The 17407-nt window shown below is 44.5% G+C and overlaps 1 protein-coding gene across 1 annotated transcript in view; it reads right to left on the reverse strand.

Annotated features, from left to right (window-relative positions):
* Positions 1–93: 93 nt before the first annotated feature.
* The window catches only part of LOC125486986, a 33122-nt gene continuing 15808 nt past the window's right edge, over positions 94–17407 (reverse strand). The window contains exons 2-6 of the mRNA XM_048616697.1: positions 14063–14332; positions 9783–9899; positions 5285–5386; positions 2831–2959; positions 94–233 (exon numbers count right to left, since the gene is read on the reverse strand). Of these exons, the coding sequence (XP_048472654.1) occupies positions 94–233; positions 2831–2959; positions 5285–5386; positions 9783–9899; positions 14063–14332 (758 nt within the window). The remainder of the gene's footprint in view (positions 234–2830; positions 2960–5284; positions 5387–9782; positions 9900–14062; positions 14333–17407) is intronic.

The raw sequence follows: 17407 nt of genomic DNA on the forward strand, positions 1-17407 counted from the left end.
ACTCATATTCTAAGAGTTGGCTGACCTCATTACAATGCCTACAGTTAGTATTTCACCATTCTGTCTGATTGCAACGATTAGGACTGGCTTACATCATTCACAACATACAGAAACCAGTCCTGAACCTTGCTGCTGTTTACTGCAACACTCACCGTTATATAGTCCTCTGTTAATTGGAATGAGTGGAATGGTTATTGCTATAGCTCCGCTCACCAGAAAGAAGTTACGACGGACTGTGGATGGAAGGAATCAGAAGGCTTAATGCAGAGAGATTTTAACGCAGACAAAAGCTGACAGTTCAAATTCAGTAAAACATCACTCTACCACAACCATGTGACAAGTGATTGGACAGTGGACTGTTGACTGTAGTGTGTGGTTCCATTCAGAATCACGATGCTGGCCAGGAATAAGATGTGGGGGAGCTCCCAGTTAGCAGACAACATATGCATTGTAAAAATACCAGGCAATGACCATAAAGAGTAATTTCAGAGATTCCCCACTGAGCATCATTCATGTAGTTATCACCGACTGCTCCACTACTGTGCCCAAGGAACCCTGGATTAATCCCTGTAACCCCGTGGTTCTGTAGGAATTCTTTGATGAGAGGTAGGTTTTGCTGCTAAGCCAGCAATTGTTGCCCATCCCTAATTGCCCCTGAACTCATGGCCCTCTAGGCCATTGACACAATAGGACTTCCTTTCCAAAAGACATTAACGAAGCAGACTTTAAAAAAGAAATCAGGTTTATAAAATCATGAGGGGCATGGATAGGGTGAATTGCCAAGGTCTTTTCCCCAGGGTAGGGGAGTCCAAAACTAGAGGGGCATAGGTTTAAGGTGAGAGGGGAAAGATTTAAAAGGGACCCAAGGGGCAACTTTTTCACACAGAGGGTGGTGCATGTATGGAATGAGCTGCTAGAGGAAGTGGTGGAGGCTGGTACAATTACAGCATTTAAAAGGCATCTGGATGGGTATATGAATAAGAAGGGTTTAGAGGGATAGGGGCCAAATGCCGGCAAATGGGACTAGATTTATCTAGAATATCTGGTCAGCATGGACGAGTTGGACTGAAAGGTCTGTTTCCATGCTGTACAGCTCTATGACTGTATGACTTGCCAAGCTCTTTCCCAGGAGTCTACATCATTGCTGTGGGTCTGGAGTCACATGTAGACCAAGCCGAGTAAGGATGGCAGACTTCTCTCCCTAAAGGGCATTAGTGAACCAGATGGGTCTTTACAACAACAAAAACGGACATTGATGGTGAAACTCCGCGGGTCTGGTAGCATCTGAGGGGAGAATCCAGAGTTAACATTTCGGGTCGAACCAAATTGAAACGTTAGCTCTGCTTTCTTCCAACAGCTGCTGCCAGGCCTGCTGAGTCTCACCATCAGTTTCTGTTTTTGTTTCAGATTTCCAGCATCTGCAGTTCTTGTTTTATTTTCAGGTCTTTGCAATAAATGCAATAATTGACATGGTCACCATTACTCAGATTTGATTAATGTCTGAGATCATTTCTTCATCAAATTGAATCTCCCAGAAGCCCTCATTTGTACAGCCCGCAGACATTAGCCTGGGGCTCTGGATTACTAATCCAGTGATATTAATGCTACAGCACCAACTCCCTCGTTGTGTGCACTGCAGTCCCTTTCAGCAATCTTACTGTTTCTGACCATCCTTGTGTTCCTATTAAACCTCCAAAATAGTTCCCTTGGTATTGACTTTCCTTGCAAGTTTCTTTGAATTTTCGTCCTTGCCTTTTTGTAGTTCTTCCTTTCTGCTATTTCACCTTTTCTGTCTTTTACATTCTCTTCTCTCATTCCCCAGCATCTGAGCAGTTTTGCCTGCATCACCTTTTAGTTTAAGATTCAATCATGGCTGTGGATTTTTTGTTTGGAGAGTGGAATATCCATGCCTGAGGGGTATAAATGGTTTCTGTGTGCAACACTTTTCTCCTGTCATTTTATCCATTAGCAGGCTTGATTTGATTTGATTTGTTGTAGTCACATGTTCCTAAGTACAGTGAACAGTCTTGTTTTGTGAGCAGTACAGGCAGATCACAGCAAACATGAACATACATCATAGGGTGCTTAGAGCGAGACGTACAGGGTTACACTGCACAGGAGGGTCTGCAAAGCAAGATCCACATCAGATTTGAAATTAGAGAGGTCCATTAATCAGTCTAATAACATCAGGGAAGGAGCTGTTCTTGAACCTGTTGGTGTATCTTCTGTATCTACTGCCTGATGGAAGAGGTTGGAAGGGATTATAACCGGGGTGGGAGGGGTCCTTGACGATGGTGGCTGCCTTCCTGAGGCAGTGGGAAGTGTAGATGGGGTTTATCCAGTTTACCACAAACAATCTCTGTTTCATCTCATCAATGTTAAATTTACATTAATCTAGAATCTGAGAGGCTATTTTGCATTTCGTCCTATCGAGCGCTACGTTGAACTTGATCATGTTATGATCGCTATTAGTTAAGCTGTTAATTATTGTCAGCCTAACTTATACATTGTACAATCTAAACTGGCATGCAGTCTTATTGGTTAGGGGACATACCATCCTGAACACACTGAAGAAATTCACTAACTTTCTGACATGCGCTAGTCTGTATGAAACTTAAAATCCTCCACTGTATCCTGTCTGCCTGTTGCTACGTGCCCTGCTTTCTCAAGGTCTTTAGGCACATGCAGCAAATAAAACTCATGTCCTGAATTAATTTAAAAACTCCCAAGTTCTGGTCTCTGCTTAACAGCCCAACATGCCTTGTGTTGGTGAGAAACGGGATATCTGGAAAAACACCATCACAAATGAAAGGTTATTGTTGAATCTTACCTTTCTTGATCACAAACGGTCTTTTCTCTTGACTGTCAGGTTTCAGGAAATAGAAGAGAACGAAAGAGACATTTGGTAAAATTAAGAAAAATGCAAGTCCTTCAATCATTCTGTACGCTACAGGATAACCTGGAAAAGGACAAAAGGACGTGTGAGATGTAGATGACTGTAACAGAAGAAAACCTGGTCTTTAGGATTAACCTGAAGTCTCCACTTGCCTCAGAGTCAGATGATTATGATTTAAGGTCCAAATATTAGATATAATCTTGAGTGAGTCCTTAGCCACATTCCCTGACTGCTGGGACTAACAGTTTGGGTCAGCTGATAAACTGGCAGCGTCGATGGCTGTCAGACACTATCAGATAATAAAGCTAAAGTCATCACAGTCCCAAACCACTACAGGGCTGCTCTATCATTTAATACTTCTTTTAAATTCATTCACTGGCTGAGGGCGGCATTTACTGCCCCATCCCTAATTGCCCGGGGGCAGTTCAGAGTCAACCACATTGCTATGGTTCTGGAGTCACATGTAGGCCAGACCAGGTAAGGATGGCAGTTTCCTTCCTTAAAGGACATTAGTGAGCCAGATGGGTTTTTCCAACAATCAGCAATGGATTTACAGCCTTTGTTAGATTCTTAATTCCAGATATTTTTTATTGAATTCAAATTCCACCATCTGTCATGGCGGGATTTGAACCCGGGTCCCCGGGTTAATAGTCCAGCGATAATACCACTAGGCCATCAGCTTCTAGACAGAGATGACTGGTGGTGGTTTAACCTCAGGCCGAAGCGGGAGGTGGGGAGGGTGGGACATTCTCTTGGCCAACATTTACCCTTCAGCTCACACTCACCGAGACAGATTTGGTGTCTCTGAGGCTCCGCTCTGTGCATGTTGGACACCAGACTGAACCACAGAATAACAGGACTGTCTTACAAAGGTAATGACTGACTCCAGTTTGTTATCAGGGCTGACACTTCCGGGTAGTTTTTGTATATTATTAGAAGATCCTAGGGGCTTGGGACAGACGAGGCGAGGGCAAATTACTGATATTAATCACGTAGAAACAAAATACTGATAAAACAGGTCTTTTTCCATCAGGTCTCAGTCCTGGGTGATCTGATAACGAGGTCCTTATTCACAAACTATTGTTGGAGTAATTGGTCCACTTACTGTTGAAGCCACACCCAGGTGACCTGGTCAAACAGTTGCTGTTCCCTGTGTTCTGCCTACAGCTCCACATAGACAAACTGCTCACGCTCTGGGATGTCCTGAGAAACCTATGAGGTGCTGGTAGTGATTGTAACAAGGTCAGCCAGGTGGACCTTATAGAATATGAGTTCCCTGATTTGGGCAGTTATCCCGGGCCAAGCAGGGAGCCCTGGCTGACAGGAGTGAGGTTGTAGACTTGCTCGCTGAGCCGGTGGGTTTGGTTGCAAACGTTTTGTCACCCAGCGAGGGAACATGGTCAGTGCGCCTCTGGTGAAGCGTCAGTGTTCTGTCCCGCTCGTTATTTGTATGCCTCGCTTTGCTGGAGTGGTTGGCATCACTTCCAGTTCTGTTTCTCAGTGGCTTGTATATTGGGTCCAGTTCAATGTGTTTGTTTGATGGAGTTCCGGTTGGAATGCCAGGCCTCCAGGAATTCCCTGGCTTGTCTCTGTTTGGCTTCCCAAATGAAACATCTGCAATCAAACACACCGGCTCAGCGAGCAAGTCTACAATCTCATCCACAACCCGAGCTACAAATCTTCTCCAAAACTTTAGAAACAGGAGTGTCAGGGGTTCTGTTCACTCTGAGAGCAGGCTCTGAGGGGGTTGGGTCAGTGTCAAACACTCTCCACATGTAAATAAAGGGAGACTTGGTGACGGGATACTGGCTTCTGTGGAGTTAGTTCAGTGCTATATAAATGCAGGTAATTATGTTTGTGTGTGTGTGTGTGTGCGCGTGTGAGTGTGTGTGTGCGTGTGTGTGTGTGTAAAGACAACTGTGTGTGTTTGTGTCAATGTGTGTGTGTCAATGTGTGTGTGTTTGTGTGAGACAGTGTGTGTGTGTGTGTCAGTGTGTGTGAGAGTGTGAGTGTGTGTGAGAGAGTGTGTGTGTTTGTGTGTGTGTGAGAGAGTGTGTGTGTGTATCTCTGTGTGTGTGTGTGTGTGTGTATACCTGTGTGTGTGTGTGTGTGTGTGTACGTGTGTGAGAGTGTGTGTGTGTGTGTTGTGTGAGTGTATGTGTGCGTGTGTGTGTGAATGTGTGCATGAGTGTGTGAGTGTGTGTGCATGTGAGTGTGTGTGTGAGAGTGTGTGTGTGTGTGTGTGTGTGTGTGTGCGTGTGTGAGTGAGTGTTTGTGAGTGTGTGTGTGAGTGTGTGTGCGTGTGTGTGTGCGTGTGTGTACCTGTGTATGCGTGCATGTGCATGTATGGTGCGTGAATTCACATAATAACAAAAACAGGAGACTTACCTGAATCTAGAGTACAGAGGAGGGTGGAAATCAGCAGAGAAATGGAGGAGAGCGTATGGCAGAAGACAAAAGCAGAAGTGAGTATCACATGTCTCTTGTGAACTAGAAATATGAGCAAATGTAAGAGAGAGATTCATCAGAAACAGGAGCCACCGGTGATCATTCTGCTCACCCCACCCACTCCTCTACCAATCACAGATCTTAATCTATTTGCTCGCTGAGATCCCACTGCTCCCTCAGGTAAAGATCTGAACAGGTTTCTCACTCTCTGAGTGAAGACAGTCCAGGGCTTACCCTGAGACTGTGTGAACCCCCAAGTCCCAAGCTCTAGACTTCCAGGCAGGCGAACCAGCCCCTCAGCGTCTCCCCTGTCAAGCCCCTTCCAAACTTCATTTGTTCCAGAGATTACATCCCGTCTTCTGACATCCGGGCAATTGGGCCCCAGTCCATTCCATCTCCTCCCCCCATTCCCCCACCCCCAACAGGCCTGTCCCTTCATCCCTGGAACCTCTGTAACACTTCCTCTGGGACAGAAATGTCCTTCTGTAGGTAAGGAGACCCACACTGGACACAGTACTGCAGGCATGGTTTCATCTCAATAACTGCAGTAAATCGTAACATCACCTGCTTGGAACAAAGGCTAATGTACTACGTATTTTCCTCATGAGGTGTTAACTCACTGTGATACATTTCCGGTTGGACCACAGGGTCTGTTTCTGTGCTGTATGACTCTATGACACCCTGGTCCCTCTGAACGTAGCCATTTCCCAGTCTCCCATCACTTCCCCTTCCCAAGGAGTGGAACGTTTCACATGTTGGCCTATCGTAGTTCCATCAACCATCACCTCGCTCCCTCATTCAACTTCCCCTCTGCCACCGCTCATCACTCACTTTCTCAGCTAACTCTGTGTCAGCAGCAAGTTCAGATATCTCACTTCCCGTGTTTAAGTCATTACTGTAACGTGTCAAACAGCTAAAAGAAACAGCCACGTACTGACCCCTGCAGTGCTCTGATACCAAATGGGAAATATCCTGTTGTTTCTTTGCTATTTACCAATGCTCGACCTCCATGAAGGCATTACCTTTGAGCACAGGTACCCGATACAATAATACAATACAGCACAGGAACAGGCTCTTCGGTGCCCCCCCTCCCCAGAGGCTGCATAGCTTTCTAATCCTTATTTAGACCTGCTATTTATTGCCCATGTGCGGTTTCTACCCCTCTGTTCCCCTCCCATTCATGTGTCTACTGAGATATGCCTTAAACTTTGCTAACGTACCTGCTCCCATAACCTCCACTGGCAGTGTGTTCCACGCAGCCACCACTCTCTGTGTAAAACATTTTCCCCGCACATCTCCCCTAAACTTTCCCCCTCTCACCTTGAACCTGTACCCCCTTGTAATTGAAACTCCCACCCTGGGTAAAAGCCTCTGACTATCCACCCTGTCTGTATCTCTCATAATTATGTAGACCTCTACCAGGTCACCCCTCAGCCTCCATCTTTCCAGTGAAAACAATCTGAGTTTATCCAACCTCTCCTCATAACTAAAACCCTCCAGACCAGGCAACATTCTGGTAAACCTTCTCTGAACCCTCCCCAAAGCATCCACGTCCTTCTGGTAGTGTAGTGACCGGAATGGCATGTAATATTCTGAATGTGGCCTAACTAAAGTTTTATACAGCTATAATATAACCTGCCAACTTTTAGATTTGATGCCCAGGTCGATGAAGGTAAGTTTGCTGTGTGCCTTCTTGACCACTGTATCCACCTGTGTTGCCACTTTCAGGGATCTGTGGACCTGTACGCCCAGGCCCCTCTGTACGTCAAAGCTCCTAAACGTTCTGCCATTTATTGTATAATTCACACCTGAATTTGATCTTCCAAGATGCATCACTTTGCATTTCTCTGGATTAAACTCCATCTGCCATTTCTCTGCTCAAATCTGCAATCTATCCATATCCTGCTGTATCCTTTGACAGTACTCCTCGCTTTCTGCAGCTTCACCAATTTTGGTGTCAGCCACAAACTTACTAATCAAACCATCTACATGTTCCTCTAGATCACTTCTATACATTACAAACAACAAAGGTCCTAGCAATGATCCCACTGATCCCTGCGGAACATCACGAGTTACTGATCTCCATTCTGAAATTATGAGGAACCTTATTGAGTGTTTGTTGAAAATAATTGAATACACCGCACCCACAGTTTTTCTTCACCACCAGAATGATTAATTCCTCAGCAGGCTTGAACAGATTTAACAAAAATGATTTCCCTTTCATGAATCCACATCATTCAGTTCACAGAGTTAACAGAACTCGCAATATAGAACATAGGACTGTACAGCACAGGAACGGGCCCTTCGGCCCACAATGTTGTGCCGGACATGATGCCAAATGAATCTAATCCCTTCTGCCTGTCCTTAGCCCATATCCCTCCATTCCTTGCACATCCATGTGCTTATCTAAAAGCCCCTTAAATGCCCCTATTGTATCTGCCCCCCCCCCCCCCCCTGACAGTGCATTCCAGACCCCTACACCCTCTGTGTAAAAAATTTGCCCCTCACATCTCCTTTGAACTTTCCCCCTCTCACCTTAAACATGTGTCCCCTAGTTTTAGATAGGGCTGATAAAATTATAGACATTGAAAAGGATTCTGACCATCAACCCTATCTATGAATCTCATAATTTTATAGACTTCTATCAAGTGTCCCCTCAGCCTCTGCAGCTCCAGAGAAAAAACCCGAGTTTTACTAGCCTCTCCTTATAGCTCACATCCTCTAATCTGCGCAGTATCCTGATGAACCCATTCTGCACCCTCTCCAAAGCTTCCACATCCTTCCCGTAATGTGGTGACCAGAATTGAATGCAGTACTCTAAGTGTGACCTAACCAAAGTCTTATAAAGCTGCAACATGACATTCCTGTCTCTTGTGCTCAGTTACCTGACCAATAAAGGCAAGCATGCCATATGACAATGGGGACCCAGTGGATGTGGTGTACCTAGACTTCCAAAAGGCCTTTGACAAGGTGCCGCACAAGAGGCTACTGCATAAGATAAGGATGCATGGCGTTAAGGGTAAAGTATTAGCATGGACAGAGGATTGGTTGACTAACAGGAAGCAAAGACTGGAGATAAATGAGTGCTATTCTAGCTGGCAGTCAGTGACTAGTGGTGTGCCTCAGGGATCGGTGTTGGGACCGCAATTATTTACAATTTATATAGATGATTTGGAGTTGGGGACCACGTGTAGGGTGTCAAAGTTTGCAGATGACACTAAGATGAGTGGCAGAGCAAAGTGTGCAGAGGACTGTGAAACTTTGCAGAGGAACATAGAGACATTGAGTGAGTGGGCAAAGGTCTGGCAGATGGAATACAATGTAAATAAATGTGAAGTCATACATGTTGGTAGGAGTAATAGTAAAAAGGGTTATTACTTGAATGGTAAAAGTTGCAGCATGCTGCTATGCAGAAGGACCTGGGTGTCCTTGTGCCTGAATCACAGAAGGTAGGTTTGCAGGTACAACAAGTAATTAGGAAGGCAAATGGAATTTTGTCCTTCATTGCTAAAGGGATTGAGATTAAAAGCAGAGAGGTTATGTTGCAGCTGTACAAGGTGCTGGTGAGGCCACACCTGGAGTACTGTGTGCAGTTTTGGTCTCCTTACTTGAGAAAGGATGTACTGGCACTGGAGGGGGTACAAAGGAGGTTCACTAGGTTGATTCCGGAGTTGAGGGGGTTGGCTTATGAGGAGAGACTGAGTAGATTGGGATTATATTCATTGGAATTCAGAAGATTGAGGGGGGATCTTATAGAAACATATAAAATTATGAAGGGAATAGATAAGATAGAAGTAGAGAGGATGTTTCCACTGGCAGGTGAAGCTAGGACAAGAGGGCATAGCCTCAAGATTAGAGGGAGCAGATTTAGGCCTGAATTGAGAAGGAATTTCTTCACCCAGAGGGTTGTTAATCTATGGAATTCCTTGCCCAGTGAAGTAGTTGACGCTACTTCAGTAAATGTTTTTAAAGAAAAGGTAGATTTTTTTTGAACAATAAAGGAATTAAGGGATACGGTGAGAACGTGGGTAAGTGGATCTGACTCCACGAAAAGATCAGCCATGATCTTATTGAATGGCGGAGCAGGCTCGAAGGGCCAGACGGCCTACTCCTGCTCCTAGTTCTTATGTTCTTATATGCCTTCTTTACCACCTTATCTACTTGCACAGCCACTTTCAGGGAGCTGTGGACTTGAACCCCAAGGTCCTTATGTACATTAGTGCTATTCGGGGTCCTGCCATTAACTGTATACCTTTTCTTAACATTTGATCTCCCAAAGTGCAGCATCTACACTTACCCAGATTAAACTGCATCTGCCATTTCTCCGCCCATACCTGAAAGTGATCTCTATCCCTCTGTATGCTTTGATAATCTTCTACACTATCCAAAATTGTGTAGTGGCATCATCAGATGGGTGCAGGAAGTGTGTGTGTGTTACCTTTGTACACCTGGAAGGCATGGAGCAGGATGAAAGCCTCGGCAGCGTAGGACATTGATGTGCTGACCAGGGCAACAACGGAGCTCACGAGAGAGAACTCATGGAGCAGCAACAGTTCTGAAACAGGAAACTGATATCAGTTCATCTCCTCATAAACCACAAGGTATCCTTTTCAATTCGATGTTCCAGGAGGACAGTCACATGAACCACTGAACTTTAAAGCCCACCACGACAGATAGTGGAATTTAAATTCAATAAAGAATCAGGAATTAAGAGTCTAACAATGACCATGAATCCATTGTTAATTGTCGGGAGAAACCCATCTGGTTCACTAATGTCCTTCAGGGAAGGAAATTTCCATCCTTACCTGGCCTGGGCCTACATATGACTTCAGATCCACAGCAATGTGGTTGACTCTTAACTGCCCTCTGGGCAATTAGGGATGGGCAATAAATGCTGCCTGGCCAGTGACATAGAGTTATCAAGATGTACAGCATGGAAACAGATCCTATGGTCCATTCTGACCAAATACGCTAAATTAATCTAGTTCCATTTGCCAGCATTTGGCCCATATCCCTGTAAACTCTTCCCATTCATGTACCCTTCCAGATGTCTTTTAAATATGTTAATTTTCCCATGAGTGAATAAAATAAAAACCTTCCCTTGTTCTCACTCTCATTTCATGCTTGTTGTTTGAATGGAGATTGCAGCTCCACATTCCAGGGATATTTATTGCCCTCAAGAGATGCCAATGGAGGGAAATTGGCTATTCCCAGCCTGCCAATTAAGTGATTCTTTATCTTCCTTTCCTTCCAAGTGAGTTTTACACTACACAATCCAAATAGCACCCTGGGCTCCATATGGAGAAATTGGTCTTCATCTTTCTGATGCTTACATACCAATGTTTGGCAGGGGTGGGGGGGGGAGGGGAGCGGTGGTGGAGGGCGAGCCAGACCGACTGGAGCACAGATTTAAAAATATTCATTCACAGGTTGTGGGCATCGCTGGCTGGCCAGAATTCACTGCCCATCCCTAAGTACCCTGGCGAAGGAGGTGCTGAGCTGCTTTCTGCTGTCTATCCACAGACAGTGTCAGAAATACAGGTCCCTTTAAGGGTCAAACAGAGCAGCTTGGGAGCTGACTGAGAGGCAGAGAATCCCTCTTGCACTCTGTATTTACCAACTGGACTCTTCCCCAATTGGGTGTCAACTTCTGGAAAGGGAAAGGGTCCAGAAGGGAAGGTTAGAAGCTGGTAGTTTTTGCTAAACTATAGATTTACATTAAAACCCTTTCAAATTTCTGGCAGTCTTTTGCTCCTAATTCAATGTATTGATATTGGTCTGTTAAACAATTTTCACCCAGCAACACTGAAGGGACGGCAATATATTTCCAAGTCAGGATGGTGAGTGGCTCAGAGGGGAACTTGCAGGGGGCTGGTGTTCCCATGTATCTGCTGCCCCTTGTCCTTCTGGATGGAAGTGGGTCGTGGGTTTGGAAGGTGCTGCCTGAGGATCTTTGGTGAATTTCTGCAGAGCATCTTATAGATGGTACACACTGCTGCTACTGAGCGTCGGTGGTGGGGGGAGTGGGATGTTTGTGGATGTGGTGCCAATCAAGCGGGGGCTGCTTTGTCCTGGATGGTGTCGAGCTTCTTGAGCATTGTTGGAGCTGCCCCCATCCAGGGGCAAGTGGGGAGTATTCCCTCACACTCCTGACTTGTGCCTTGCAGACAGTGGGACAGGCTTTGGGGAGTCAGGAGGTGAGTTACTCACCACAGGATTCCCAGCCTCTGACCTGCTCTTGTAGCCGCTGTGTTTATGTGGGGAGTCCAGTTCAATTTTTGGTCAACGGTAATCACTGGTCATTGATAGTGGGGGATTCAGTGATGGTAACACCGTCAAGGGGTGATGATTCCATTCTCTCTTGTTGGAGATGGTCATTTTCTGATATTTGTGTGGCGCGAATGTTACTTGCCACTTGTCAGCGCAAGCCTGGATATTGTCCAGATCTTTTTACATTTGGACACGGACTGCTTCAGTATCTGAGGGGTCAGGAATGGTGCTGAACATTGTGCAATCATTGGCGAACATCCCCACAACAGTACATAGTTTTATCTTCCAGTGAAGAAGTCACAATGTTGCCTTCCCAGTCTCTGTCATACAGTTGGTGTATTTGTGTTCACGATAGGAATGTAACACTGCACTGGTCTCATACTAGATATTTTCCCCATTCTGTAATACTGGTCAGATGTCCCGTTAAATCCAAACTTTCTCTTTAAAGAACCAATACCTGTTTAATTAATAGGAAGGATGAAGAGTAATCTTGTGATCTTAGCTTCAGCCCTGCCGACTGTAATGTTATTGCAAATACTAACAGCCTTAGATACTGATTTAACCCTGGACCAATATCGGATCACAAGCTCCTGTCTGAAAGTCCTTTCCTAATGGCACTGGGCTGTATTTACACAATGGGGACTGTGGCACTTCAATTACACTGAGTTAGCAACAGGAGTAGGCCAGTCAGCCCCTTGAGCCTGCTCTGGCGTTTAATAAGATTGTAGTCGCTCTCTGCCCCGACATCCTTCTCAACACTCCCCAAATGCCCCACCCACCCCCTTACTGAGAATCTATCAGCAAGGCCCTTCTTCCCCTGCCTCTCTGGGAACCGAGTTCCAACTCTCCGAGACAAGAGATTTATGTATTAAGTGAGCAACTCTTGATTTTAAAACAGTGACCGCCTGGTTCCAGATACTCCTGTACCAGGAATCATCCTGTCCACACCTACAATGTCGAGACCTGTCAGGGACTTGTGTGTTTCACTCAAGTCATCTCTCATTCTTGTAAATTGCAGCAGGTACAAGCCAACCTTACCCTGTAACAGAACCCACTCAATTCCTTGTATTAGACTAGTAAGCCTTCTCCAGACTGTTTCTGATGCATTTACATCCTACTTCAATAAGGTGACCAATACTGTATTCCAGATGTGGTCTCAACAGTGAGGTGATGGCCTAGTGGTATTATCGCTGGACTGTTAATCCAGAGACTCAGATAACATTCTGGGGACCTAGGTTTGAATCCTGCCACAGCAGATGGTGGAATTTGAATTCAATAAATATCTGGAATTAAGAGTCTAACAATGACCATAAATTCATTGTCAATTGTTGGGGAAAAACCCATCTGGTTCACTAACGTCTTTTGGGGAAGGAAACTGCCATCCTTACCTGGTCTGGCCTACATGTAACTCCAGACCCACAGCAATGTGATTGACTCTGGGCAATTAGGGATGGGCAATAAATGCTGCCTGGCCAGTGATGCCCTTGTCCTGTGAATGACTAAAAAAAAAGTGCCCTGTATTACGGAAGCATCACCTCCCTTACTTTCTATTTGATTCCACTCAATAAATTATAGCATTCTATGAGCTTTCCCAACTACTTGCTGTACCTGCAGACTACCCTACTGGCAGTTAGGGACCATTTGACAATGCTTTAAAAGGTTATGTTGTCCTGGTGTTTTGTTTTGAAGAAAGGTTGAAGAGGCAGAGGTCCCAAACTGGCTACTGAAGACGGCTTAAACAAACCGCTTGTGAGGCCTTGGGTGTTATTTTTGTAAGTTGGAACAATGGAAACAGCGTGGGGGTGTGTGGTCAGCTCTCACAGATCCAGATTTCTGGGTTTTGGGGGTTTTTTTTAGTAGCAGCAAAGCAACTGGAGTCTGAATCGAATTGGAAGTTTCAGTGGACAATTCCTAGCTGCTACTTTCTCTGAATTTTCTGTTGATTTTTTTTTCCTCCTGGATTGGAGAACTGCATGTGAAAATTTGTATCTGAATTTGCCTTTTTGCCGAGGGGTGTGTTCACAGGATGTTACTATATTGGAACAGTTAATTAGTAATACATACTGTATCAATTGTTCGGTTAAGTTGTCCAATAGTTAAGTTATTCTAAATTCCTCTTTCTTTTGTTTGTATCTTAACTATAGTGTTTAAATAAATTGTGTTTTGCTTAATGTCGAGTAGTTTGACCAGTCGCATTCCATCTGGGACACTTTACATCTGCCCTTAAAATATCTCAAAGTTAGGGTCTAAGCTACCTTCTTAAAATATTTTTGAGGGGGTTTGGTCTGGTCCATAATAAATGACAATAAATGCTGGTCTATAAAGAGACACCCAAAATGAAAGAATCAAAATCATTTCTTAAGAAACTGAGATGTAATATGTGACATGTCTTAAAATCCCGACCACAGGTCCCAGGAACATGGACCAGGACCTACAGCGAGAACTTACCTTCTATGAGGAACAAGTGGGAGTTCCTGTTCTCACTGACTTTGTTTCTGACCACACAGGTATACAGCACACAGCTTGGAAGTTGTGGAGCATTTATAGTCAGAGTTTTGTTGTCAATGGACATCTCGTAGATGTAACCACCTTTAATGGGATACCCATTCTCGAACCACAGGATCTCATTAGCTTCCCCAGTCCTCACCACACAGCGCAGATGAACAAGACGGTTCAATTCAATGCGATCTTGAATTATCAAAGGCGGCTGCAAAATATCTGTTCAAAGTGAAAGGTCAAATAAAATGATTGGGTGATCTCAGTGTGTTAGCCCTTGGGATAGTGCTGAGTTGGTTGGTTCCTCTGTACCGGGGCATTGTGCCTGTACTGGGATTTGCTGCCAGGACACGCTGCAGCGAAATTCAGTAAAACTACTAACGTACCTAGATTGAAGGAGTTCACAGAAAACCAAAAGCCCATTTGGCTTATCGCATCTGTGCTAGTCAGGAAGCCGCCATCCTGTCTAAACGCACTTTCTAACTCTCAGCCTGTAACCCTATAGGTTATGGCTCTGAAACGGATGGTTTCGGCCTCTTCTCCTGTTATAAGCAGAGAGTTTCAGATCCCTACCAACCAGTGGGTGAAAAAACATTCAAATCCCTTCTAAACTTTCTACTAATTACTGTAATCCCTATACCCTTATTATTGGCCTCACTCGTAGAGTCACACAGCACGGAAACAGACCCTTCGGCCCAATCAGTCCATTCCGACCAAAATCCCAAACTAAACTAGTCTGACCTGCTTGCTCCTGGCCCCTATCCCTCCAAACCTTTCCCATTCATGTACTTATCCAAATATCTTTTAAGCATTGTAACTATACCCACATCCACCACTTCCTCAGGATGTTCATTCCACACACGAACCACTCTGTGTCTAAAATTTGCCCCTCGTGTCTTTTTTAAATCTTTCTCCACTCACCTTAAAAATGTTCCCCTAGTCTTGAAATCCCCCAACTTAGGGAAAAGACAACCATCATTAACTCTATCTATACCCCTCATTATTTTATAAACTTCTATAAGCTCACCTCTCAACCTCCTACACTCCAGTGATAAAAGTCCCAGCCTATCCAGCCTCACATTATAACTCAAACCTTCCATACCCGGCAACATCCTGGTAAATCTCTTCTGAAGCCTCTCCAGCTTGATAATATCCTTCCTATAACTGGGCGACCAGAACTGGCCCCAGTGCTCCAGTAGTTGCCTCACCAACATTCTGTACAACCTCAACATGATGTCCCAACTGCTATACTCAAAGGACTAAGCAATGAAGTAAATAGATCCTCCTTATCTCCTCTACCCAGCCCTGTCATAATTTTATAAGTTAGGACCTCTGTTCTGAAAGAACCAACTCCAGCCTATGCAATCTATCTGTTCTGCTAGTGGCCCTTGGCTAATAAAGGAACACAGCCTGTGTATACCTTCTGAAATATCTTATCTTCCTGTAATGCTCCGTTCAAGGGTGTGAGGATGTCCTCTCCAGAACCTCTCTGGTCCTTTACACTTCTCAAGGTGCCAGTGTTTTATCATGTGTTCCGTTACCCTGATCACAGCCCAAATGCATCACCCCTCAGCACTCGCCACCACCCCCGCTCCCCAGCCACCCCCACAGTTCTCCAGATTGAATTTCTTGCCCTTTTTCTGCCCATCTGACCACACTATCTTACAGTCTCACTCACAACCACACAGCCCAGCTTTGCATCTTGCAAACTTCCCACTCAGGTGCTCACATTTCAGTCTAAACATGAACATAAGAGAGAGAGGAGCAGGATTAGACCATTCCATTCCAACAAGCCTGCTCCACTATTCAACACGGCCACGGCTAATCCTCGACCAAACTTCACTTTACTGCTCCCTATTCCAGCCTTTGATATATTCCAGGATGGAGCATCTGCAACCCTGTGATGTAAGCAGTACCAACCAACTGAGCTGAACAAATTCTCCTAACCGTGGTTCAAAATGATCAACCTCTCATCCTGAGGCTATACTCCTTCTTCTAGATTTCTCAGCCAAGGAGAAACATCCTCTGAGCATCAACTTTGTCAAGCCCTTTAACAGCCTTGTATGTTTCAAGGAGATCACCTCTCATTCTTCTAAACTCCAGAGAGCAGAGGCTTCATTTACCAAGTCTCCAATCACATGGCAAAACTCTCATTCACAGATGGAAAGGCTGGAAAAAACTCAGGTTGTTTTCTCTGAAGCAGTGGAAGCTGAGGGGAGACTTGATAGAAGTCTATAAAATTATGAGATGCATAGATAGGGTTGACAGTCAGAATCTTCTTCCCCAGAGTGGAAATGTCTAAAACTATGGGGCATGCATTTAAGGTGAGGTGGGTGGGGGGAAGTTTAAAGAAGATGTGAGGGGCCAGCTTTTTTTTTTATACAGACAGTAGAAGTCTGGAACGTGCTGCCAGGGGTGGTGGTGGAGGCAGATATATAATAGGGGCATTTAAAGGGTTTGTAGATAAGCACATGAATATGCAAGGAATGGATGGATATGGACCAAGGGCAGGCAGAAGGGATTAGTTTCATTTGGCATCATGTTCGGCACAACATTGTGGGCTGAAGGGCCTGTTCCTGTGCTGTACTGTTTTATGTTCTAATATCATGTTTAGTTTAAGTTTGCACATTATTAATTCAGAATCAAGTTTTGCCACTTGTCCTATTGTTATAATAAAATGATTATTTGCTTGTTTGGCCAGAGATCAAACCCCACAGAACCCAGAGGTGTCACAAAGTTAAAGGTTTCCCAATTCACCTGCCTTTTAGCTCCAGGAAAGCATGGAGTGGGTTTCCTTACTCAATACAATTTACAACTTATTCCAGATAACTACACACTCACTACAGGTAAGCAGTTACCGACCATCGACATACAACTCTACGGGTTATAACTCTAATTTCTTATAAACCTTATAAAGGATTCTATTTTTGTAATTCAACACCAGAGATTCTCTGAACGATTCTACTGGGTTCAATCAATTCCTATTGATCTATGGTCTTGAGTCCATTAAAATTGATCAAGGGTAAGTTGTTTTGAATCAGAAAGATGAATCTTCAACGTTAGATTACAAGCCCAAGTTTCTACTGACTCACAAAATCAGTGTGCAAGGTAGCAGGGGAGCATTTAAATACTTCACAGACAAAACAAAACAAAAGCCTGAGCTGACAAATGATGCAGCAACCAGAACATCAGAAACAAGAGACACAGGGTTTGAGTTATTAGCCTGCCAAAGTGAGCCTCTGAGAGTAAGGTTCAGTAGGTCCACACAATATAATTAGGAGGAACTTTATCGTTATG

This window comes from Rhincodon typus, chromosome 35 (assembly GCF_021869965.1).
Source record: "Rhincodon typus isolate 14 chromosome 35, sRhiTyp1.1, whole genome shotgun sequence".
NCBI classification, from domain to species: domain Eukaryota; kingdom Metazoa; phylum Chordata; class Chondrichthyes; order Orectolobiformes; family Rhincodontidae; genus Rhincodon; species Rhincodon typus.